General features: G+C 39.9%; 1 protein-coding gene across 6 annotated transcripts in view; it reads right to left on the reverse strand.

The window, feature by feature from the left end:
• The window catches only part of RNASEH2B (ribonuclease H2 subunit B), a 71657-nt gene extending 66551 nt beyond the window's left edge, over positions 1-5106 (reverse strand). For 2 of the 6 annotated variants that reach the window (XM_036831968.1, XM_036831967.1), the window contains exons 1-2: positions 4551-4687; positions 2303-2429 (exon numbers count right to left, since the gene is read on the reverse strand). Coding sequence is in view for 2 of the 6 variants with exons in the window: in XM_036831973.1 (XP_036687868.1) it covers positions 4840-4903 (64 nt within the window). In the remaining 4 variants the exon portion in view is untranslated. Of the gene's footprint in view, positions 1-2180; positions 2264-2302; positions 2430-4550; positions 4688-4839 lie in introns of those variants that run through there. The other 4 variants (XM_036831973.1, XM_036831966.1, XM_036831970.1 and 1 more) reach the window with 4 other exon arrangements.
• Between the last annotated feature and the right edge of the window lie 20105 nt (positions 5107-25211).

The raw sequence follows: 25211 nt of genomic DNA on the forward strand, positions 1-25211 counted from the left end.
GGCAGACACAAAGTCATGCGCACTCAAAGAAAGAGAAGTTGTGCAACCTCAATATCGCTAAGTATTTTAGTGGGTGTTCCAATAAATACGTAGTAAGAGTAAATAGTAAAATAAAGGCAGAAATAGAAAAAAGAACACTGGAATTCACTTTGTGATACACACAAATGGCTTAGCTTCATGGAAACTAAAGTTGATGGAAATGGAAAGGGAAGAAAAAGGACAGCGTGAGCAAAGACAAAGGCTGCAGGGAGAAACAGAATATGAGCCATTTATTCTTTTAGCAAATGTTTACTGAATGCCTGCTCTGTCCCAGGCCAGGGGGGCTAAGAGCTTGGGGTGCAAGAGAGAGCGTATGTGTAATTCAAACCAACAGACAACAACCCCGTAAGACCGGTACTGTTCTCCCCACTGCAGAGATGAGGAAATTGAGGCTTTACAATGAGCAAGCAATTTGTCCAAGGACACAGAGCTCATAAATAGCATAAATCTAGTTTTAGGTGTGTTTTATTATAGCCAGGCTTTCAAGAACATTGATGTTTGTTTGTTTCTTAAGATCATGGTTAAAGCTCAGAGGATACGGGGGAAACCCATGCAGCCCCTATTCCGCAATTGAAGTGGAAAAAAAATCATGAACATTTCTTACTTTCCTTTTATGAATTTTTTTCTGCCCTGGAGGATAAATATGTGGGAGTCATGAATTCTGACTTATAAACGTCCAGGGGCCTTTTGGAACAATTACCAGCATGACAAGATCAGGCTCTGGAAACAGCCCAGTTATACCAACTGGCAACTGATTAAGTCCATCCACTTCAGAATGTGCTCAGATAGCAAGGGGAGCAGATCCAGTGAGTGGCCATCTGAGAAAGGTCAGTCGGGTTCCCTCCAAAAACGTTTCATAAAGACAAAGCCAGATTCAGGATTTGTGTGGAAAATGTTAAATACACTCTGTGCTGGAAAACTCAGAGACTCCCTAACGGCTGACAGCCTGCAGGAGACTACTCCGTAAATGACAAATCTTCCAAGAAGCTGAGCTGAATGATTCAGAAGTTGTCTAAAGTCAGCACTTGAATCCTCCAGGTTCCCTATGTCTGGCCAAGTTAATGCAGGTTCCTCCCTGGTGAAAAAGCTCTTCTGAAAGTAGGGAAGCTTTCAGCCCACGAGGTCTATTTCTAAACACAAACATACCTACAAGCAAACAGTGTTGACAAAGAACAAAACACTTGCTTACATTCTTCTTCTGAGACTAACCGCATGCCCTCAGGTAAAAGAGGAAAAAAGTTTTATTTTTTTTTAGGGTCATTGAAAAGTCATTTGGGTCTATAGTAATTCTTCCTTTGCCACATACTTTAAACTTCTACTTTTCAAACAAGAGGTGTTTCTTGTGGGCTTATGAAAAAGCTACAAGTCTCTAATCAGAAATAACATAAATTTTCTCCATTATTAAATAGGAAATTAGTTTTTCCTTTTAAATTTGATTTCTTTTTTAATCCTTTAATTAGAATATAGTTCTAAAGCTTGCAGTTATACAAATCTATTTTTGTGTTCCTTTTGGAGAGACAAATATGACATTTTATGTGTGATTATCATGGCACCTCACATAAAAGGGTCATTACTGTATTTGGAATGTCTAAGGTAGGCCTGGGATTATCTCCCAGAGGGTACCCCTTCCTCTACCCTCCAAAAACTGGCATTACTTATGCTATCTTGGGGGAAAAAAATAACAAATAGAAATACTCTTCCTAAAATACTTTTAAATGTGTATTTTCATAAAATAAAGGGGAATAACTTTATTGCAAAACTTGTCTACAGTTGAAGATGTGATCTGAATTCCAGTTTGACCTGGAGGCTCTTTAATCAGGGGGCTGACTGGGGGATGATTTCAGCCTAAGTGGATCCTGAGATCATTTCTGTCCTTCCCTTTTTCCTCACGTAACATTAGGGTTTCCCGATGCTTTAACATTTCCTTGGAGACGGCTAAGTAACAGAGTTCAGCCACAGCAGCATATAACACCGTCTTCTCTCCTACATTCAGTGAATCTGTTCCCACTGGCCTCTCACGTCGGCATCCACTCCAACTTATTAGGACTGACAAGCGTACAAAACTTGGACTAGAGAAAAATATTAAAAATATAACTTAAACATTTACTTTTAAGGCAGCAAAGAGAGATGGAAACTTCTACCTTATTCCAAAAAGTTGAGATGTTCACGGTCTCTTACAGTAACCAAAGCTGCAAACAGGCTAGTATTCCAGGGCGTGTGGGAGAAACGTTTGAGACCATCCCAAAGTGCAAGGAATGCTTACCCTGCTGAAACGGAAGGCAGTTCTATCTCCACTGGCCTATGAAAATCAAGGCTACGTCCGACCACCTCCGAGTATCCCTTCCAAGTTTCAACTTTTGTTTTTGAGATATTCGACTTTTCCAGACAAACTGAAAACGAGTGGCAGAGAGACCTCTGTTACTCTATAATACGGCCCTATGGTAGGGTACAGTCTCTGTCTCTTAAATGCATAACTTACTGGGGATGACTTCCCATATGCTGGAAAAAACAACAAATACACCTGTGAAGATGGGCCTCATACCCTGTACTTACATGCACTCCCCTGACCATGGAAATTCTGGCCCGTCATAAAGACAGCTACATCTGAGGCTGGCTGTTCCTATCTCCCAATCCAGCTCCCTAGGGCTGGTCCTACTTCAGTGGTTCCTAGCGGTGTCCTGTGACCAGCAGCAACAGCATCACCGGGCGGGGGGTACTTGTTAGAAATGCACATTCTCAGGCCCCCCCTAGACCTACTGAATCAGAGACTCTGGGGATGGGGCCCAGCTCCCCAGATGACTGATGTCCTCAAGACTGAGAAGCACAGTTGCACAGCAGTTATCAGACCACCAGCGTTTCTACACCCAGGGCCTGCAGATGGCAGTAAAGTCCAGCTAGAAGAATTACAGGCACTAGAAGCTCAAGTTCCAAGTCCTACAGAACCAGCCTGCCTGACCACACCGTTCTTTTTTTAACAGTTCCTTAACAGCTGGCTCAGCCTCCTCCAATGAGTTGGAAGGTCACAATACAACTCAGCTTCGAACAGGAACTAGACTGAAATTCTTCTCGCCGCCTGACAGTAGACATATTAAACCAACAGTTTCCAGGGATGCAATCAATATTCAATGATCTTAAAGGTTTTTGTGTTTAATACGGTGAGGATACAAACATACTTTAAGAATGAAAATTTCAATACTGATTAAATAGAACAAGATAAGAAATTCAAACTATTCTCAGCCACTGTGTGTATCTGAATAAAAATAATGCACTTGATTCTGAATGATTAGAGTTCCCACTGTTAAAATCTCATTGAATTAATGTGACAACAGTGAGAAGAGAATTTTTCTACTGTAAAGCATGTATCAGGTAGCCCTGTGAAAACCCTGAATTTTGCATTAACTTTTCCTATACAAACTACAAACATCTCTAGTGAGGATGTGGAACAACGGGAACTCTCACACACAGCTGGGAGTATGTATCAGTACAAGCGCTTTGGAAAACTGTTGAGCAGAGTCTACCAAAGCTGAACATACAATATCCAGGACCGGCAATTCCACTCCTGGGTCTACACTGCAGAGAAATGAGCACTTCCATCTACCAAAAGCCTCATAAAAGAGTGTTCTTAGAAGTGTAACTCGTAATAGTTACAAACGGGAAATAATCCAAATATCCACTCACAGTAGTGGAGATAAATATTATGAATATGCATACAATAAAATATACCCAGCAAAGCAAACACAAACCAACCAACAAACCAGACTACTGCTACACAGAATATGGGTGGACCTCAGCTGAGTAAAAGGTGCCAGGTACAAAGTTAACACACACTTATCCAAACAGGCAGAACAAATTTCTGGTGACAGAGGTCAGCACAGAGGTTACTGAGGCTATCTACCAACAGGCAAGAGGAGCTCGCTGGAAAAGTTCTAGGTCTTGACCTGGGGAATGGTTACAGGGGTGTATACATATGAAAAGTTCATTGAGTTGCACACTTAAACTGGTACACGTTATGTATGTTATACTTCTTTATAAAGGGAGAAAAAGTTAAACATACACAAAATATTCTTGACAGGTGGTCATGTAACTGTTTTCAATATCCATCATAAAAATCTAGATTACTGGGCGACTATATAGTTATCAGAGCATCATTTACTGCAAAAATACTGTATTTGCTAAGCTAAATCTCAAAATTACATAAAGAAAACAATGGGTTTTCCTTATAGCCAATGTTACGCCGTCAAATCAATGTATCATCCTATGAAAAGGCCAAACCTTTCTGGCTTGCACTCCCTGGTCCCAAACTCCATTTACTCTGCCACTTCATGCCATCATAGGTGGCAACTGCTGTCCATCATCCCAAGCCCCAGCAGACCCTGGATGTGGTCATCATCCCGGGGGAGGCTGAAAATACTGGCTCCAGCATTCCTGTCATTAGCTACTTGCCTGAATCTCTTTGAACCACCCCTGTCCTAACCCCCGCCACCATCCAGCTCCCCTCCTGCCTCACAAACCAAGGCCTGTCCCAGGGCTGGGATTGTGTTAAGACAGCGCAGCCGCGCAGGGCCTGTTCCGGCTGCGCCTCGGCTCTGCGCTGACCCGGGAACACGCTGGGGTGCGCGCGCGGGGGCCGCGGGCCAGAGGGGGCGCGCCCCGCTGCCGCTGCCGCCGCCGCCGCCGCCGCCGAGAACCCGCCCGGGCGCCGCCCCGGCCGCCGCTTGGCGCGCTCTCTGGCCGGGCCGCCCGGGGCAGGAGGCCCGGCCACGGCCGGGCGCGCCGCCATCCCGGGGCGGGCGTGTTTACCTGGGACTAGGAACACGTGCTGCCGGGCGCTAGCCCCTTCTCCGCAGTCCACGCCTGCCGCCATGCCGCCCGTTCGGTCCCGGCGGCCGCAGGCCTCTGAGCCCTGGGAGGGCGGGCTCGGCGAGAGCCCGGTGGCAAATGGCGGGAGAAGGGTCGATTCCGGGGAGCGCGGCGCGCGGAGGGACTGGCGGGGCCCGGAGGGCGGCCCGCGGGGCGAATTTCGTTTCGTTTCCGGAGCCCGTCAGCGGCCCGGGTTAAGTTTTTAAATTGAGCGCCAGGCCCAGGCCGCCGGCCCACTGGCGCGTCGCCCGCCGGCGGGGAAGGGTCGCGGCCTCTCCCCTCCGCGGCTCGGCCAATGGTAGGTGCTCACCCGCGGCACCCAGTGACGCGGCGCGGGGGGCGGCGACCCGGGTTGACGGCGGCGGCGGGTGGGGTGGCCTCGGTCTCGGGGCGCCCGGTCACCGCGCCCAGCGGCTCTCCGCCCAGGGACTCCCCACCCTGCGGAGAGCGGGCCGAGGCCGGGTCTCTGCGGAGTGGGGCTCCCGGAGGGATGACGCCTGCCATCGCCGAGGGCTGGCGGACTCGCGCACACCTAGCGGGAGGAAAAGCCTGGAGCAAATGCACGTTAAGGACAGCAGCTGTCACATCGGAATCCTCATGCCACCGTTCCTTGTCAACGTTTCTTGATATCATTTGCATTCTGCGTTGGAATTAATGTCAGAATCTGGTGTGCTTTGTGATTCATAACAAAATGCATGTAAAGCGGTCCTCAAATTGGGGTTAGTCCTCATTACTAAAAAGAGGGGCACAATTTGAGGCTCAAAACGTGCATTTGTTGTTTTGGAAGACATTGATTTGTAATGAGTTAAAAATTAAGACTTTTAAAAGCGATGTTCAAAAAGTTAAAGAGTCATGAAATTTCGGGGTTTAAACTTTTAAAAATAAAATTTTAATAGTACATGGTTTTAGAAAAGAAGGTAATAAATATTTGTCTCATACTTAAGAATAGTATGACTCCCTGCTACCCCAGATCCCCAATCCCCCTCCCCAGGGGCAATCACTGTTAACAGTTTCTTGTCTGTTCTTCAGAATTTTTCCATTCAAAAACAAGTTTATGTGTCTTATTTTTTTTTTTTTGCACAAATGGAAGAGTAATATACATAACTCTTAATGCACTTAACTTCTTTTGCTTAATCTTGAAGAGAGTTAAATTCTGCAGCACTAGATCTATCTCAGCCTTCTGAGAAGATTTTTTATTTCAGTCCTGTTTCCCATGAGGGGAGAAAAATGCAGCTCAAGTTGACTGCAGGACACACCTGGCAGAGAGGAAGCCTTTCTGGCTGAGGAGGGGGACCCAGGTGCTAACTCGGGGGCAGGCAGCAGATTGGTATTGCTCTAGAGCTGTTTTCATCGTTCTCTGTCCTTTCCAGCCGTTGGCTGTTTGGACATCTGTTTTTATGTGGTTGTTTTCACAATGCAAAGACAATTGTATCTGCTTTTGTACCTTAGCATTGCCATGAACACGTTTCCCATGGCATCCAGAACTGTCATCGGAGACATGCTATTTCACACTGCTAATGTGCCAAGGTTACTTGACCATTCCTTAGTGTACAATATTTAGATTATTTCAAAATGTTATTCTAAAAAATGCTACAATGTATACTATACATGGACTATGCAGCAGCTTGAAGCAATGAACTAGGTGTACACGTAGCAGCATGGATGCTTTATATGAAGAGGGAAAAAAAGAAGTAGGAAGAGATTTATGGCAGAAAACCATGTAGGTAAATTAAAAACACACATAAAACAACATTATATCTTTTAGAAGGCTATATGCACATTTAAGGCCATGTATCACATAAGAAATGGGTGTCTTTAAAAGGGAGGGGAATGGGATTGGGGATGGATAAGGAATGAGAAGGCAAGAAAAATCAAAAGAGGGGCCAGGGTGCACGTGGATGACTGTCACTATGTCCTATGAATGAGAGTATAATTCATTCTCTGACATTTAGGTCCAAGGATGAAAACTTTTTTAAAAAAATGTGCTGCAACAAACATCTCTAAGCAATTTCGTTTATCCATTTAAAAAAATTATTTAAGTACCTTCTTGGAAGGGGGACCAGTGGTGATGTTGGAGACTGGCTCCAGATTCCTACTGTCCTCAGGGCGAAGTCCAAGGTACTCAGCTTGGAACACATGGCCCGTGAGATCTGGTCCCCACTTGCCCCTCCAGCCACAGTTCCTACCGCCTCCCTCCCTCCCCACCTTGACCACAGTCTGGCCGTGAGGAACTGCCCTCTGTCACATCCAGCACTTGACACTGTGTTCCTAATGTCGGAACCCGCTACTCTCAACTAGCCTCATTCCTCTGCCTTTTCTCTCACTCTCCACTTCGCCTAGACAACTTTTCATCACGTATCAGGCTCACTGAGACAAAACCTTCTCATTGCACCCCTCTTCCTGTCTCCAAACATCCTCCCCATGAATGAGATGCCTCCAGTCTTCTCGGTTACCTCACTAAGGAGTGAGCCGGATTTTCAGTCAGTTCCTTGAGGGAGGACAGCATCTAATAATTCACCAGTGTATCCTCAAAAAATAATGAGGCCTTTCACTGCATACCAACTGTGACAAGTACTGCGATGAACATGTAACTCTGACCCTTTAAGTCCTCCCAACAGTCTTAAGGGGAAGTATCAGTATGATCCCCACGTTTTACGGAGGAAGAATGTAAAGTTTAGAGAGATCAACTAACTACCCAACACACACAACCAGCAAGTGGCAGAGCAGGAATTCCAAACCAGAAATTGGGCTCTTAACCTTCCCTCCCTCTTTCCCTAGTGTCCCAATGCCTAGGGCAAAGCTTTATGGGCACATAGCATATGCTCCACAAATATTTTTGAATAAACATGTATGTGGATAGATAGGCAGTTATGGTAACAGTCAGTGTGGCTTGTGGCATTCCTAAGTTTTATAAACAAGAACAAAGTGATTACATCTAGTAGATCATAAAATATTCCATAAATTAATTTTTATACTAGTTATACTAACACACAAAGAGACAAGCAGGTCGTTCTTCAAGGAATAAGAAGGGAATAGCAACATTAATACCTCTGAGTAGAGAAACATAGAAACTCTTCTAAATGCCAGAAATAAGAAATGTTCATTTTCTAGTGGAAAAAAAAAAAGGAACTGGGGAAAATGTTTAAAAACAGTTCAGAGTCCAGTGACCTCTACCCGTGCTTAGTGGTGACCAGAACAGAGAGAGCTTGAACTAAGGGTAGTGATTTTTTTTCTCTCATAGATTATTAAACACTTATGAGAATTCTTCTTTCAAAACAAAATAAGAATGAAAATCCATGTTTATCATCACTTTCATCCTAAGAAAGAATTGTTGCCTTGTGTTTTGTCTTGTTGCCAAACGCTCATCTAGGGACAACAGGGAAGGCAACACGGTACTGGGAGAATAATACGGGGAGCAGAAAGGCATCAGCTCTCAAAAGGGCCAACTATTTAGAAAAGAGACCAAGCAGTAGTACTGAACCATTCTTTCTGGGGAGAATATTTCCTTTATGTTCACTCTCTTATCCAACCCAACCCAAAACAGGATCCTACTTTTTGCAAAAGGTTACCTATTTTATATGCAAATACCCACATATAAAATTGTGAGATCTGCCAGTTATAGAACAACAAGAATGACTGAAGCTATTGAGAAAGAAAGAAGAGCAGCCCCAGACATTCAGAAGCTGGCCCGGGGCTCCCAGCTGGATCACGGTGACTCTCCCAGTATCTTAAACAAATCTCCCAGAACACCTGCCTCAGACAAGGCTGTCCTGAGACCACAATAAGATGAAGACAGAGCAAGGCCACTTCATGATTTGGGCAAAGCACACAGACAAAAACAGGTCACTCTGCAACCCACAAAATGCTGAACGCTTCCTCTGTTAGCTGAAATGAGGGACTGCTACTTCTTTACTAATTCCAGTTTCATCCTCACCCCAGCTCCCCCCTCCCTGTAGAGGAGATTGATTGGGACACCACAGTCTAACAGCACCCAAACTAGAGTGGATCCCTGCATCCTTAGACCCTCCCCAAGCCACCCAACCAGAGCCCAGCCCTCCAAAGCTTCCTCCCAACACCCTCCGTCTAGTAAGACGCCCCTGACTTCCCACGGCCTGTGTTCTCCCGTTCAACTGCAGGGGTGTTCCTGGTGGTCTTGGGCTAAGCTTGGGGTTGACACTGTGTTTACTCATTTCCCTGTGTGTATGTGTGTACAGTTATAAGCCTTACATACATTCACATAAAATTAAGGTAGTAAGAAAATTCAGGCAATTCAAGCTCCAAAATGTACTTTTGCAACTGAACTACCTATAGGGCTAGGCCACCATGGTCAAGTGAATCAGATAGTCAGATAATTACATATTTTGCTGCATGAAGGCCTAAGCAATCACCATACACTTCAGAAAATTTCAATAACTTGATGTCCTAGTTATTCTCACTTTGCTTTTATATGTGCTTTTAATATTTTCTGCAGTGCAGAGTTTTTGAGATGTGTATTTTAAGCTATGAGTTACCTAACAAGTTAATAAATGGAGAAATGCCAAAATGCTGGCTATTTTTCATTTATTTTATTTATTTATTTTTTAAAAACATACTGACTTCTTTTTTTTTCCTGTTTACAAAATCCATCATAGTTTTTATTTTTTTAATTAAAAATTTTTTTTCATTTAAATATTAATTTTCAAAAGCAGGGTACAAACTTGTATAGAGAGTATGATTACAACTAAGAAGAATAATAAAAATAAAAGATGGGTGACTAACATCTAACCATAGTTGTCCTTTAATCATTTCTTTCTACTTTGATATATTTTCCAAAATTGTTCAGTTAATATTTTTAATTTGATAATAGCAATATTATTAATTTCTAGGTTGTTTTTGTTTTTTACTCTGTGCTTCCTCCTAGGTGCTAAAACAATAATATTCTGGTTCTCTTTTTGGTAAATCCTGATTGCTTTTACTAATAATTTCATAATTAAGAGGCTTAAAAGATACACATTCATTTATAACATCAAAACAGTACATTGCTGCTGTTCTCTGCCTACAAGTAAAATACTCTTCAAATAGTAATAAGATATTTTATTAACTAATTCTGTTGAACTAGCTGAAAATAGGAACTACAACTGCTAAATATGGCTGACCTGTTGCAAAAGAGTAACAATTTTTCTGGTAATGTGAATTCCACCCCATGTTTTGTTCAACAGCAAAAATAAGTAATGACTGACTATTTAAAGAGGAACTGCTGCATCTTCTACAGAAGAATAGTCAATTTCATGTTGACTTTTGTAATTACAGTGACCATGTGACATTCCTGAAAACTCAGTCTTCCTTCATTAGTTTATTAAATATTCCTAATTTTTTAAGAACTTAAAACGATTGTCCTTTAAAAGTACATACAAACTTCAATTTTTAGAAGTTTTTGATAAAAGGCAGGAAATAACCTAATAATGAAATAACCATCTCCTGGTTGTTACTTTGTATTTGGTGCTTGGTACCTCTCATTCTCTCTCTCTGTCCACTTGGGCCAATCTAAATTAATTGTACAATATTACTGACACCTACTCTGTGCCAGACACTGTTTTGGTTGCTTGGGCTGTATCAGTAAATAAAACATATAAAAATGCCTACCCTCCTGGGGTTTACATCTAGTAGAGGGAGACAGAGAAGCTGTATACATAATAAACACATTCTATAGTGCAATAGAAGAGGGCCAGTAGTGTGTAGGGAAGAAATACAACAGGGCAAGTGGGTTTGTGAGGATGAGGAGGGTTGCAATTTTAAATAAAGCAATCAGGGTGGGCCTCATTAAGAGAGTAACATCTGAGCAAAGACTTGAAGGAAGAAAGGGAGTTAGGCATGTGTGTATCTGAGGGAAGGGTGTTCAGGCACAGGGAACAGCCAGTGCAAAGGCTCCAGACTGCAGCTTTTATGGCACATTCGAGGACAGCAAAGGAGGCTGTGTGGCTTGAATGGAGTGAGCAAGGGGAAGAGGTAGCAGGAGATGAGTTTGGAGACGTGAGAACCTTACATGCCATGGGAGGGGGTAAAATGGGATTCCCCAGAGGGCTGACCAAGGAGTGCTAAAAGAGTGTAATAAAGCATAAGAAAAGGGAAAAAGGTAGAACAACCAAGAGTAGTTGCAACTAAAAACGTGAAAGAAGCCCAGTGTCGCTCAAAAGCTTTCCACTGTAATCCACAGTAAGAAATATACTTTACAGCATCACCCAGCCGTCACACAAAAGACACACATACAAATAAAACAAACGTTTCACAAACCAATACTTACATACATTATGTTCAATGTACTCTAATTCTAGGCTATTAGATTTCTTTTCTTTATTCAATGCTGATAACATTGACTAAGTTGATTTCACAACCTAGTAATGGGTTGTGATGTACAGTTAAAAGAACACTGCTAATCAGTAATATGATCATTTTGGCTATACCCTAACATGTGGATGACATAATCAACATCATTGTCAACTCTGAGTGAGTTTGGCTAAACACACATAAGGCCTAATGACTTTAAACAGGGAACCACCATTAGCTCATTAATCAAAAGCCAATGTATATACAAGATACTCTGCTTTCATGACAGCTGTCGTCATATAAAAATATTGTGTGGGCTAAGTCACTATTAGGAAATGTAAAACATGTGAAATTCGGGTACATCATTTCTGACAGGCAGCCAATATTTATGGTAGTTGACTAAAGAGACTTTACTTCAAATAAACAAATGTTTAATGTTTCCGTAAAAGCGTAGACATGACCCTAATTAGTAAATTTGCTAATAGATTTCTGTTCATTATCTCCAGACCAATCTTTAGATATATTTGTTTTAGAAAACAGTGCAAATTTTAGAACTCGATCTCAAAATGTTTTGAGAGTTTCTCAAAATGTTTGAGAACAGCTTGGTTTTATGAGTATATAAGCACTGGTACTTTTCTGAACTGTTAAATTGTCCTTTCAAAATGCAAAATTTGTTTTCAACTAGGTTATACTTTTAAATATATTTTTTTGCCACTGCAAAAAGTTCTTAGATTTGCCATTGGATAGGTTCAAGTTTTATTGTACACTGGAAATATCCCCTCCAATCCAACCCACTTACCACACAGCAAGTGTCCAGTTTTTCCCACAGTGTTATCCAAAGGATCTTTCTGCAATGATGGAAATGCTCTATATCTGTGCTCTCTGTTAAGGTAGCTGCTAGCCACTTGTGGCTTTTAAGTACTTGAAATGTGGATGATGTGAAAACCTGAACAAGTCACTGCCTTGCTTAAACCCCTTTATTTCTAACAATGTTGGAAATTCCAACAATTTCCAACAAATAAAATTTAAAATCCTCAACTTGGCATTCAACACCAAGATGAGATGACCCTTGCCCGCCACTAGGTCACTGTGACCCCAGCCTCTCAAGTCTTCTTTCTGCCTCTGCAACATGCCGTACTCCTTCTACCCTCAAAAATTGGGCACAAGGTGTTCCCTCTGCTGGGAAGTTCTTTCCACTCCCACCCAAAAGCCCTCTCACGTCCTCGTTTCCTGGCCAAAGCCTACTCATTTCTTAGGTCTCCTTCTCTTCGTGGCTCACGTATTCATTCACTCATTCAGCAAATGTTTGTTGAGTTCCATCTATGAGCCAGGCATTGTGCTAGGGGCCGGCAAGTGACAGCAAAGATGGTAGGACAATAGACAGGCTCTTTGTCCTTGTGGAGCTTTTAGTCTAGTTAGGATGACAGACTGTCTAAAATAACCAAAATAAGAGTAAATTGTGATAGCATCTTAAATCAGGGCTCTGAGCTGTACCAGAGAATAATCGCAGGTGGGGAGAGGATTCTCAGAGGATATGACATTTTCACTGAGACCCTGAAGGAAGGAAGGAGCCACATATGTGAAGAAGATGAAAAAGGGCACTGGAGAGCACTTATCACAGCACTAATTAAACTTGTCCCTTTGATTACATATTTAGTTAATGTCTGTAAAGTCCATGAGGGCAGGGACCCTGTCTATCTTGTCTTATTTTCTCATAGCACAGAAACTGGCACACAATCAATGCTCAGTAAATTCTTGTTAGTGGATGAATAAGTAAATTTTTTGAAGTCTAAAAATTAGAACAATTGCTGTAGAATAATTATGAAAGGAAAAATAACTAGTAAGTATTAATTATGATTTACTTTAGCTTATAAAGAGAATTTTATCTAAAGGTTTTAAACCTTCTAAGTACAACCTGTGAAGTACAAATAATCATTTCTCAAGAATCAAGAATTTGTTGATATTCTATGAATTCTCAGAATGTCTTAGTGAAGTAACTACTCGTTGATTCTCATCTTCCATGTCCAAGTTCCTACTGGTTATTAAATTATTTACTAAATTAAGCCTCACTGAGGCCATTCCTTCCATTCGTGCTCCAGGTTCTTTCTTGGCTGTTCCAATGAGGAGCATATCAGCTCACATTGCACAGTGAGTTCATACTTCAAGTATCCACCTACACTAGTCCAAACAGATAGCATTTATAGACATGATGTAAAAACTGAAAAGGCATAGATCATGTTGTAAAGCCAGACGAGCATCCCTATGGGAATGAGGGAAATACAGAACAGTAGTTCAGAACTGGCCCTGCAGGCCTACAGTCTGGGCTCAGAGGCAGGCATAGGCAGCTGGGAGTTCCATTCTGGTGGGTTCCAGGAATAAAGGTACCCCATGTGAGACAGGGGTCAGGGTGGCCTCATTATTTCAAACCAGGAAATGAGGTAAGGATGGATGAAAGGCAGGATAATGGGATGAGGGAAGATGTAGACATAGCCTCGAAGCCAGGACCTGGCAAAGCCATCTGTGACTAGGTGACTGGACCTTGGGTATCCCCAGTATGACCAAGGGTAGGAGGCCTGAGCTACAGATATAAGACTTGGCTCTGAGTTGGGAGCTGAGTGGAGGAAATCACAAGATTACTAGATAAGGGGGCAGAAGTGGAACTGGAGGTAAGGAGGAGGAGGATAAACGGAAAGAAAACCTACCTTTTAAGATGAACCTGGAAGCTGGAATTCCAAAACGCATGTGGAAGAGGATAATTACTGAGTAAAACACGGCCCACAGAATCTACAATAGGAACCTGGATTCTCTCAACATGATACAAAAATAACAGAGCAATCTGAAACTGGTGTTAAAATAAATGTCTTAGAGACCCAAAGAGATAAAGGAATGCCCTCATAAGAAGTGACAAGATATTATAAAATTTAAAAATTGGTAGAAATAAAGGAAGAACAATGGTATATTTTTAAAAATCCATTTAGATTCCTAAAAATGAAAAATACAGTCATTAAAATAAATGCATTAAGTAGAATAAATTCTATACTGGATACAGTCAATAGAGAAGTGATAAATTGGAAGATAGTAATGAGGAAATGACTGCTATATATCCCTATATATACACACATATGTATGATATGTGCATATGATATATGTACATGATATATACACATATATGATTTTTAAACTGGGCAGGAAGAAAATGCACTTTGTTTCAAGATAGTCCTTACCCTTCTAGAGAGAGAAGAGACAATGGTACAAAGGCAGCATCAACTATATCCATAATATCTTAATATTTAAAATATTTAAAGCAAATGTGACAAAATTTCTCTGTACTTCCCCAATGTTTGAAAATTTAAAGGACTTGCCTTATTATAGTCAGTACTACAGATAACCATTTACTTTAAAACTGGGACCAGATATAAAACACAACACCATGTCCTTAATTTGTAAAGAAGATAGGTTGGTAAATACGTTTTAAAAAATCAGTTATATGGTGTGGACATGGTTTTCAGCAAAGAAAGCCCTAGTCCCTGTATCTACTTAGGGCTGTGATAAAGGGAACAGACTTGAGTTGCAGCTAAAGAGATTTAGATTAGACATTAGAAATAACTTCATATCTCTGCAAGATGTTCAAGATTGCCTGGGGATTTTGAGAACAAGAGCTTTGCTGAAACAGCTTAGATCCTAGCCTACTTGGAACTAGAAGGAATTATCGATGTCATAGATGTCCTTTGAAATTTGAGATTCTGTCTGCCAACTCTATAGATCTGAAGATCTTAACTGATCTACTCAGAATCTACAGCAAGGAAGAAAGGACAAAGAGGAAGAGAACAAGAAATCTTGGCCATCAGTCCTCATAAGAGCTTTTCCTAACATGAGAAGCTAGCGGAGCAGGACCGAGGCGACCAAGGCTCTGGGGGGGCCAGTGATACAGGGTAAGGCACTGCTCCATCTGTATTCCAGGCTACTTCTCTCCATCATCAACAAGCATTTGTAGAGTATCTTTCACATTCCACACTGTGCAAGGTGCTCTGCAGAATGAATATGGGAAAGGATAACATCATTGCTTATTCTTAAAAAGTGTACAATCAAATTTGAAAAGGCCCATGCATGTGAAATAATTAGAAAAACATAACACAGCAATTGATAATCAAGGCCGAGCACTTCAGTAGTAAAGACTGTGGACTGAGCTCACTGGTAATGAAGAGGGGTTTATGAGGAGTCTTGGGGGATGGATGGAACTTGAACAGTCAGAGAAGGGTGGAGGGCATTTCAGATGTCTGCTAAATGTGGGCTAAAGCCAGAGGGAGGAATATTCCTGAATATCAGAGAATGTTGTTAAACGGAGGGTCTGGCTATAGTGCAGATGTTTTGGAGAGCATGGGAGGTGGTGAAGTGAAATAGTTGATAAGTGGTGTGTGGTCAGAGAATGCTCTGAAAATCAGCCAGAGAATTCTAGACTTGAGGAGGGAGTGGGGGAAGAAGCCAGTGTGTGTTCTTGAGTAGGTCAGGGATGTATTGAAAACCACGTTTCCAAGATTTGTTTGGCAGCAATTTTCACAATTAAATATTTCACATGGATTAGGTATACAATAAAAGTCTGCATGCATTTTCTGCTCCTTTTTTCTGTTAAAATATATAAATTTTGTTGTTGTTGTTTTTAAATGACCACTCAGTTACTTTAGAACACACTTATGGAAAGAAGCCCAGGTATAATTGGACTGACCTCATCATCAGTCAGACAACATCTGCTGAGCCTTAACCTGGAGTTTAGAACCCTTTCCCAATGGTTTGTCCTTCTTTAGATTTTCACTGCATATAAGCACTATTTCTCAGAAAATAGCAGTAATTGTATTAACAGCTAATTTGGCAGATATGAAAAATTCAGACTTCTTAAATATAGAATTTCAACAATTTTATTCCAAATCCCCAACGTAATGTGTGTATAATGCTCCCGGGCCATTCGGAAAGGGCATTAGGGTTACGCTGGAAGGCACAGTGTGTCAGAGCCTCAGGCGGAGCCCTGAACTGACAGCAGGGACATGGGTTCAGTCCCAGCTCAGGGTCTCGTCAGTTGTTCTCCTGAGTCCGGCCCCTTCCTCAGTCCAAGTTTCATCTAAAATTGAGGGGGGGGTGGTGAAGATGGATAAACTAAAAAAGTAGGTTTTAGCTCAAATGTATAAAAATACATTTATTTATGTAACAGGGGTTCTAGTGTGAGCCTAGCCTGACATATTTTTAGGGCATAACCGAGCATACTTGGCAGGTGGGTAGGAAGAGTCTAGTTGCATGAGGATAGAATTCTCTTGGGAGATGAACCCATTCTTAGAGAGCTAAGCCCATGCTTGGTTCAAAACCAGGTCTCTAGCACTAGAGAATGGAGACAGTATGGAGTACATGCTCTACTATTTAGAGCCTCTTGGCCCAGGCCCCATGAACTGGTGGTTGAATTCTAGGAAAAATTCAGAGACATTGAAGTACAAATTACTCACAAGACCACTTAAATCAGTTGAGTATTTTCAACTGCAGGGAATTAAAATCCCTGACTCAGGCTGGCACGAACAATAAGAACATTTAACTATATAAACAGATTCCAAAGGTACAGCAGCCTTAGTTTCATCCTAAGCCTGGTTCTCTTCGTGCTCACAATTTGGCTGCCAGTGGCAATGGGAGCTACATGCTTCCTGGTTTACACTGAAGCATGAAATAGAAGTCCTTCTTTTTTTCCTGCCTATACTATCTCAGATTACATGCCCATCCCTGGCCTAATGACAGTGGCTGGGTGACTACCATTGACTTAAATGAATCCGGTTCTATCCTTGGAGATCTAGGTGGTCATCAAATCCCTTGAGATGTGTAGAAGAGGGATAAGTTTCTGAAAAGCATTTTGGTTCTGTAAGGTACTAATGAATATTCTGCAGGGCAGTGAACATCTTCCATATCTCTGATCCAGTATCTGGGGAGGCAGGGAACAGAGAACTCCTAGTGGGTGAAAAAACTTACTGTTAGGGCACCAGAACACTGGGGTGTTGACAAGTATGGGTGTCTCTGATAGTTTTATAAGACTTGAAAGGCCATTTGTTCCTCAAATGTCCACAATGTAGTTTTGGTAATTTTGGTAATTTCATATTCTTTAATATGAAATGGGTTTTTCATTCACTGCTATTGACTTGGGCAGAAATGACATGTTCCATGCAGCTGGAAGGAAGTTGCCTACAAGAAGTTATCAACTATGTGTGAGGATTGGAGACTATACCAAAATGTACAAATGATGGCTGGGATTTGGGATGAGTGAAAATTCAAGAAATGCATTTGGACAGGCCTCTGGGGATTTGGCTAAAGCAAAGAATGGAAGATATTTATAGCAATGGTTTTTCCTTGATGCGTGGTATAATTATACTTTGAATCATGAATCCAGCTTATTTCTTGATAGGTGTGTTTGAACTGCAGAAATTCTAGCTCAGCTTTTACCTCTGCTGACGGCATCATTTTAATGTTAGTGCCTATTGTTATATGCCTCCTTTCTTTACCAATAAGACCTCCTTGCGCTTATGAGAGGAGCTGTGTTCCCTACTTCTTTCAAGGCATCTACTTTGCATGTAAACAGAGAGCTTGGCTGCGGCGTAACTGAATTTCTATGCACAGAAGTGTGGTTTCCTGATAAAGAAAATGAAACCCTGTCTCCAAGTCCTTATGAGTCCAACATGCATGCTAACTTTTTTTTTTAACTGTACCTCAAACTCACACTGAACAATCCTATTCTATTCCAAAGGAAAAAAAGAGTTAAACTTATGTTACATGCCTGTAAGGCATTTTAAAGTTAATCGGGCCCTTTGGGTCTAATTTAATTTGTGTAAGATTGCTGTTGATGATTAGAATAGCTATTTAAGATTTTTGTTAACAGTCTATTACGTGGACTTAATGGAAACACTCCAAAGGCAGTCTGTTCACTTTCCCCTGTCAAATTCAGGTTACAGAGACTTCACAGATGTTGTAAGTAGACATCAATATGAAAAGGGGATAGAACACAAATTAAAATCATAAGTGTACTTAAACTGCCAACTTTGAGCTTTGGTTAAAAACATCTGTCACATAAAAGCAAACATTCAGAGCTATTGTGTCTTGTAACAATTGTCTTTATTTTTCATATCTTTGGCATTTTCATCATTTTATGTTACTGCTCCCTTTGGAATTTTTTGTATGAATGCTGGCTTTCTATAATATCACTGATTTCTCTACACAGCTTTTGTAAGGCTTTTGTACCAATACTATATAAAGTGAGTGGATCCCAAGTATGGCTGGGATCCCGGATGGTCTCATGGAACCCACAAAGTCCACTGACTATTGCAAAGCACTTGAAGAAAGTGGGTGTATTTAGCTTGTTCAGGCCCATATTAGACCAAACTAGCACATTGATTTCCCCTACGAGGTTGTTTTTCTTCAATTAAATTTTTACACTTAACATTCTTACAGACATAAAATGACCATGAGTAACACTTTGGTCCAGTGCTTCCTTTAGTATAATCAAGGAAATTTCAGGATGTTCTTGAGCTGTCTCCTGTTATTTGTTATCGTCAAACTTTTTTTTTTTCAGATTTAAGACTTCATTGCTCATCTTCCTTTGTCCCATAGCTTTAATTTTTTTATTCCTTCATTCTGTTTCCACTTTCTGTTACTCAGGCTTTGTGTTTCAAAACCACAGCCCTTCTAATTCATCTTTCTGTTCTTACTTTCCTCTTCCATCTCCTTGATTTCCTTTTCCCTCCTTTACTCTTTTTCCTTTTATAGAATGAGAGACGCTTCGAGAGGATGGTAAGTGTCCTGTGAACGACAGCTGAGCATCCACTCACCGTCAGGAAGAGCAGGAGACTGGGAGCGCATCCCCAGCGCCACATTCCACTGCCCAGGAACACTCCTTGCTTCTCCAGTGGTTGGTGAGGACCGGGGCTATACAGGGCAGCACAGACGCTGAAGCTGCAGGCACATATTTTGAAAATAATCAGGTCACTCATTGAGTGGGAAGGGGTTGTACCAAAATGCTAATCTTTATTTATTCTTGATTTAACCTTAATGATGATAGGTTATGATATTGCAATTTATACATTATAATCAGTCAGGTGTATCTGCCTGCTCTAACAATTAAGCACTTATGTGGAAAGCATTGTCTTGATAGGCATTTGGCTGCAGGTTCACCATACAGTACTCTTATCCTAAAACGATTTTTTAAAGTGTATTTATTCATAAAGTGGAACATAAGATTTAGATTAAACCCATTCCTTATTTTAGAAAAGGAATCTTTATTTTATAGTGTTTTATTAAATGGGTAATTGACATTAAGAAAAGAGATTTAAAAAACGAATAGAAAATGTTGTGGATCATCCACCCCTCCCACAAACCCAGCCGAATCCACTCTCTTCCTGATTGCCCCAGGCTGCTCACCAGAGTCTCCTTCCTTAGATTGTCATTTGCACCATCTATGAGATTATATCAACTCTCACTTCCTTTTCATTCAAAATGAAATGTCTTTTATAGTAAAGCTGAGAATATGTTCAATCTCATGAATGCTGACACTCAAATACAAATGCAATCACATTCCCCCCATAACTACTTACATAATTTTTTTTCTAACATCTTTATTGGAGTATAATTGCTTTACAATGTTGTGTTAGTTTCTGCTGTATAACAAAGTAAATCAGCTATATGTATACATACATCCTCATATCCCCTCCCTCTTGTGTCTCCCTCCCACCCTCCCTATTCCACCCATCTAGGTGGTCACAAAGCACCGAGCTGATCTCCCTGTGCTATGCAACTGCTTCCCACTAGCTATCTATTTTACATTTGGTAGTGTATATATGTCAATGCCACTCTCTCACTTCGTCCCATCTTACTCTTCCCCCCCCCCATGTCCTCAAGTCCATTCCATACATCTGTGTCTTTATTCCTGTCCTGCCCCTATGTTCATCAGAACCATATTTTTCTTTAGGTTCCATATATATGTGTTAGCATACGGTATTTGTTTTTCTCTTCTGACTTACTTCACCCAGTATGACAGACTCTAGGTCCATCCACCTCACTACTAATAACTCAATTTCATCTCTTTTTATGGCTGAGTAATATTCCGTTGTATATATGTGCCACATCTTCTTTAACTATTCATCTGTCGATGGACACTTAGGTTGCTTCCATGTCCTGGCTATTGTAAATAGTGCTGCAATGAACATTGTGGTACATGTCTCTTTTTCAATTATGGTTTTCTCAGGGTATATGCCCAGTAGTGGGATTGCTGGGTCGTATGGTAGTTCTATTTTTAGTTTTTTAAGGAACCTCCATACTGTTTTCCATAGCGGTTGTATCAACTTACATTCCCACTAACAGTGCAAGAGGGTTCCCTTTTCACCACACCCTTTCCAGCATTTATTGTTTCTAGATTTTTTGATAATGGCCATTCTGACTGACGTGAGGTGATACCTCACTGTAGTTTTGATTTGCACTTATCTAATGATTAGTGATGTTGAGCATCTTTTCATGTGCCTCTTGACCATCTGTATGTCTTCCTTGGTGAAATGTCTATTTAGGTCTTCCGCCCACTTTTTAACTGGATTGTTGTTTTTTTTTTGATATTGAGCTCCATGAGCTGTTTATATATTTTGGAGATTAATCCTTTGTCTGTTGTTTCATTTGCAAATATTTTCTCCCATTCTGAGGGTTGTCTTTTTGTCTTGTTTATGGTTTCCTTTGCTGTGCAAAAGCTTTTAAGTTTAATTAAGTCCCATTTGTTTATTTTTATTTTTATTTCCGTTACTCTAGGAGGTGGGTCGAAAAAGATCTTGCTGTTGTTTATGTCAAAGAGTGTTCTGCCTCTGTTTTCCTCTAAGAGTTTTATAGTGTCTGGTCTTACATTTAGGAATTTAATCCATTTTGAGTTTATTTTTGTGTATGGTGCTAGATAGTGTTCTAATTTCATTCTTTTACATGTAGCTGTCTAGTTTTCCCAGTACCACTTATTGAAGAGGCTGTCTTTTCTCCATCGTATGTTCTTGCCTCTGTTGTCTTAAATTAGGTACCCATATGTGTGTGGGTTTATCTCTGGGCATTCTATCCTGTACCATTGATCTATATTTCTGTTTTTGTTCCAGTACCATACTGTCTTGATTACTGTAACTTTGTGGTATAGTCTGAAGTCAGGAAGCCTGATTCTTCCAACTCCATTTTTCTTTCTCAAGATTGCTTTGGCTATTCGGGGTCCTTTGTGTTTCCATACGAATTGTAAAATTTTTTGTTCTAATTCTGTGAAGAATGCCATTGGTAGTTTGATAGGGATTGCATTGAATCTGTAGATTGCTTTGGGTAGTATAGTCATTTTCACAATATTGATTCTTCCAATCCAAGAAAATGGTATATTTCTCCATCTGTTTATGTCATCTTTGATTTCTTTCATCAGTGTTTTATAGTTTTCTGAGTACAAGCCTTTTGCCTCCTTAGGCAGGTTTATTCCTAGGTATTTTATATTTTTGTTGCAATGGTAAATGGGATTGTTTCCTTAATTTCTCTTTCTGATTTTTCATTGTTGGTGTATAGGAATGCCAGAGATTTCTGTGCATTAATTTTGTATCCTGCAACTTTACCAAATTCATTGATTAGCTCTAGCAGTTTTCTGGTGACATCTTTAGGATTGTCTATGTATAGTATCATGTCATCTGCAAACAGTGACAGTTTTACTTCTTCTTTTCCAATTTGTATTCCTTTTATTTCTTTTTCTTCTCTGATTGCCATGGCTAGGACTTCCAAAACTATGTTGAATAATAGTGGTGAGAGTGGACATCCTTGTCTTGTTCCTGATCTTAGAGGAAATGCTTTCAGTTTTTCACCATTGAGAATGATGTTTGCTGTGGGTTTGTCATATATGGCCTTTATTATGTTGAGGTAGGTTCCCTCTATGCCCACTTTCTGGAGAGTTTTTATCATAAATGGGTGTTGAATTTTGTCAAAAGCTTTTTCTGCATCTATTGAGATGATCTATTGATATGGTTTTTATTCCTTAATTTGTTAATGTGGTGTATCACATTGATTGATTTGCATATATTGAAGAATCCTTGCATCCCTGGGATAAACCCCACTTGATTGTGGTGTATGATCCTTTTAATGTGCTGTTGGATTCTGTTTGCTAGTATTTTGTTCAGGATTTTTGCATCTATGTTCATCAGTGATATTGGTCTATAATTTTCTTTTTTTGTGATATCTTTTTCTGGTTTTGGCATCAGGGTGATGGTAGCCTCATTGAATGAATTTGGGAGTGTTCCTTACTCTGGATTTTTTTGGAAGAGTTTGAGAAGGATCGATGTTAGTTCTTCTCTAAATGTTTGATAGAATTCGCCTGTGAAGCCATCTGGTCCTGGACTTTTGTTTGTTGGAAGATTTTTAATTACGGTTTCAATTTCATTACTTGTGATAGGTCTGTTTATATTTTCTAATTCTTCCTAGTTCAGTCTTGGAAATTGTACCTTTCCAAGAATTTGTCCACTTCTTCATGGTTGTCCATTTTATTGGCACATAGTTGTTTGTAGTAGTCTCTTATAATCCTTTGTATTTCTGCAGTATCATTTGTTACTTCTGCTTTTTCATTTCTGATTCTGTTGATTTGAGTCTTCTCCCTTTTTTTCTTGATGAGTCTGGCTAATGGTTTATTAATTTTGTTTATCTTCTCAAAGAAACAGCTTTTAGTTTTATTGATCTTTGCTATTGTTTTCTTTGTTTCTACTTCATTTATTTCTGCTCTGATCTTTATGATTTCTTTCCTTCTACTGAATTTGGGTTTTCTTTGTTCTTCTTTCTCTAGTTGTTTTAAGTGTAGGGTTAGATTGTTTATTTGAGATTTTTCTTGTTTCTTGAGGTGAGATTGAATTGCTATAAACTTCCTTCTTAGAACTGCTTTTGCTGCATCCCATAGGTTTTGGGTCGTCATGTTTTTGTTGTCATTTGTTTCTATGTATTTTTTTATTCAAAGTGGCAGAATACACTTTCTTCTCAAGTGCACAGGTAACATTCTCCAGGATAGATCACAACTTGGGTCACAAATCAAGCCTCGGAAAATTTAAGAAAATTGAAATTGGGTCAAGCATCTTTTCTGACCACAACGTTATGATATTGGAAATCAATTATAGGAAAATAACTGTAAAAAATACAAATACATGGAGCCTAAACAGTGCACTACTAAATAACCAAGAGATCCCTGAAGAAATCAAAGAAGAAATACAACTTACTTTGACATACATCATATTCTAAAGATTTATGTAGGTTGATTTGTATCCAGTGCCTTCATCCTAACTGCTACATGGTTTTCTACTCTATGTAAACCACTCTATTCACACGTTGAGTTGAGCTAGTCCTTAGATGCCGTTACAAAAGTGTTGCAATGAATGCCTGTGTCTTTGGCCGTTTTGCACATGTTGGAGAGGTTCTTTAGGATCTACACCTAGATGTGGAACTGCCTTGTTGTAGGTTATGTGGGCCTTCAAATTTATTAAGCAATATTAAATTTTTCAAAGTGATTGTAGCAATTTACTCTCTAACCAACGATTTTTTTAAAGTTCTTTTTCTCTCACGTCCTTAACAACATTCTGTGTGGTCAGATTCAAATATATTCTTTGCCAAAACCAATGAGTAAAAAGGGTGATCTCAATGTTTCTTTAATTTCTCTGGGTACTGGTGAGATTAACCATGTTTTCACATGTTTATTGGTTATTCAAGTTTATTCCTCTATAAATTGCCTATTCACATTCTTTGCCCATTTTTCCTATTGGGCTATCACTTTTTCTCATTGATTTGTTGGAATTCTTTACACAGTAGTAATTGTCTCCTGTGTGCTATGCAAATATCCTAGTGTGTGCCTTGCTATTTCACTTTGTATATCATATTGTCTGGATTTTCTTAAAATTTAAGATATTTAAGCTAATTATATTTTTATGGTTTATGTTCTTGAATTTTATATAGTAATAGTAACTACTTCTCTATTCCAATACCATAAAGATATGATTTTCTATTTTCTTCCAAACTTTTACAATATTGCATTTTTTACATTTAGGTTTTTCATCTACCTAAGTAGCCAATTTCCCCAAGACCACTAACTGTAATGCTGCTTCTGTCATATGCCAAATGTCTATGTCTAAGTTCTTGAGTGTGTAGACTTCTTTGTCCTTGGTGTTCTGAAGTTTCACTGTGATGTGTCTAACTATGGTCCTATTATTTTCATTCAAGAGTGTGGTAAAATAGTCTTTCAGAGCAACAAAGCCTGAGAAATTGACTAGATCTTTGCTGAAAGAGCTGCTGAATGTTCTTCAGGAAGAAGAATGCTGAAACCAGATGAGAGAATTGGGATGTAAGAAGCAATGCATCTTTGCCTCATTTGGCAAAGATGCAAATAAAACAAAAACAAGTTCTGACTACCAAACAGTAATCATTATACATGTTGGCTATTCTAAGGGTTATTTAACAGCCAATTTCTTCTTAACTATATCATAAAAGGTAAGAAAGGGAAAGGCAGAAAAAATCACAAAAAGAGTAAATAGAAGGTGGAAGATTTTGAGAAATCTGTGCTGGTTGAGATCAATTTTGTGCTTTTCTCTCTCTCTCTCTCTTTTTTTTTTCCATTAAGCTAATTAGTGAAAAATAACAAGTTTATGCATTTTTTAAAATATTGAGAATTTGCAGATTTTTTAGTTTGAAATAGTATAAGCATCTCACAAAAGTTATTTTAAGCTTTAGAAAATAAGTAAATATCCAAAAGGTGGGAGCAACACAAATATCCATCAGTGGATGAATGGATAAACAAAATGTGGTAATATACACATAATAGAATATTATTCAGCTTTAAAAAGGAAATTCTGACATATGTTATGATGTGGATAAACTTTGAGGATACTATGCCAAGTAAAATAAGCCAGTCATCAAAAGACAAACAGTGTGTAATTCCACTTGTATGAGGTACCTAGAATAATCAAATCCATAGAGAC

This window comes from Balaenoptera musculus, chromosome 18 (genome assembly GCF_009873245.2).
Source record: "Balaenoptera musculus isolate JJ_BM4_2016_0621 chromosome 18, mBalMus1.pri.v3, whole genome shotgun sequence".
NCBI classification, from domain to species: Eukaryota; Metazoa; Chordata; class Mammalia; order Artiodactyla; family Balaenopteridae; genus Balaenoptera; species Balaenoptera musculus.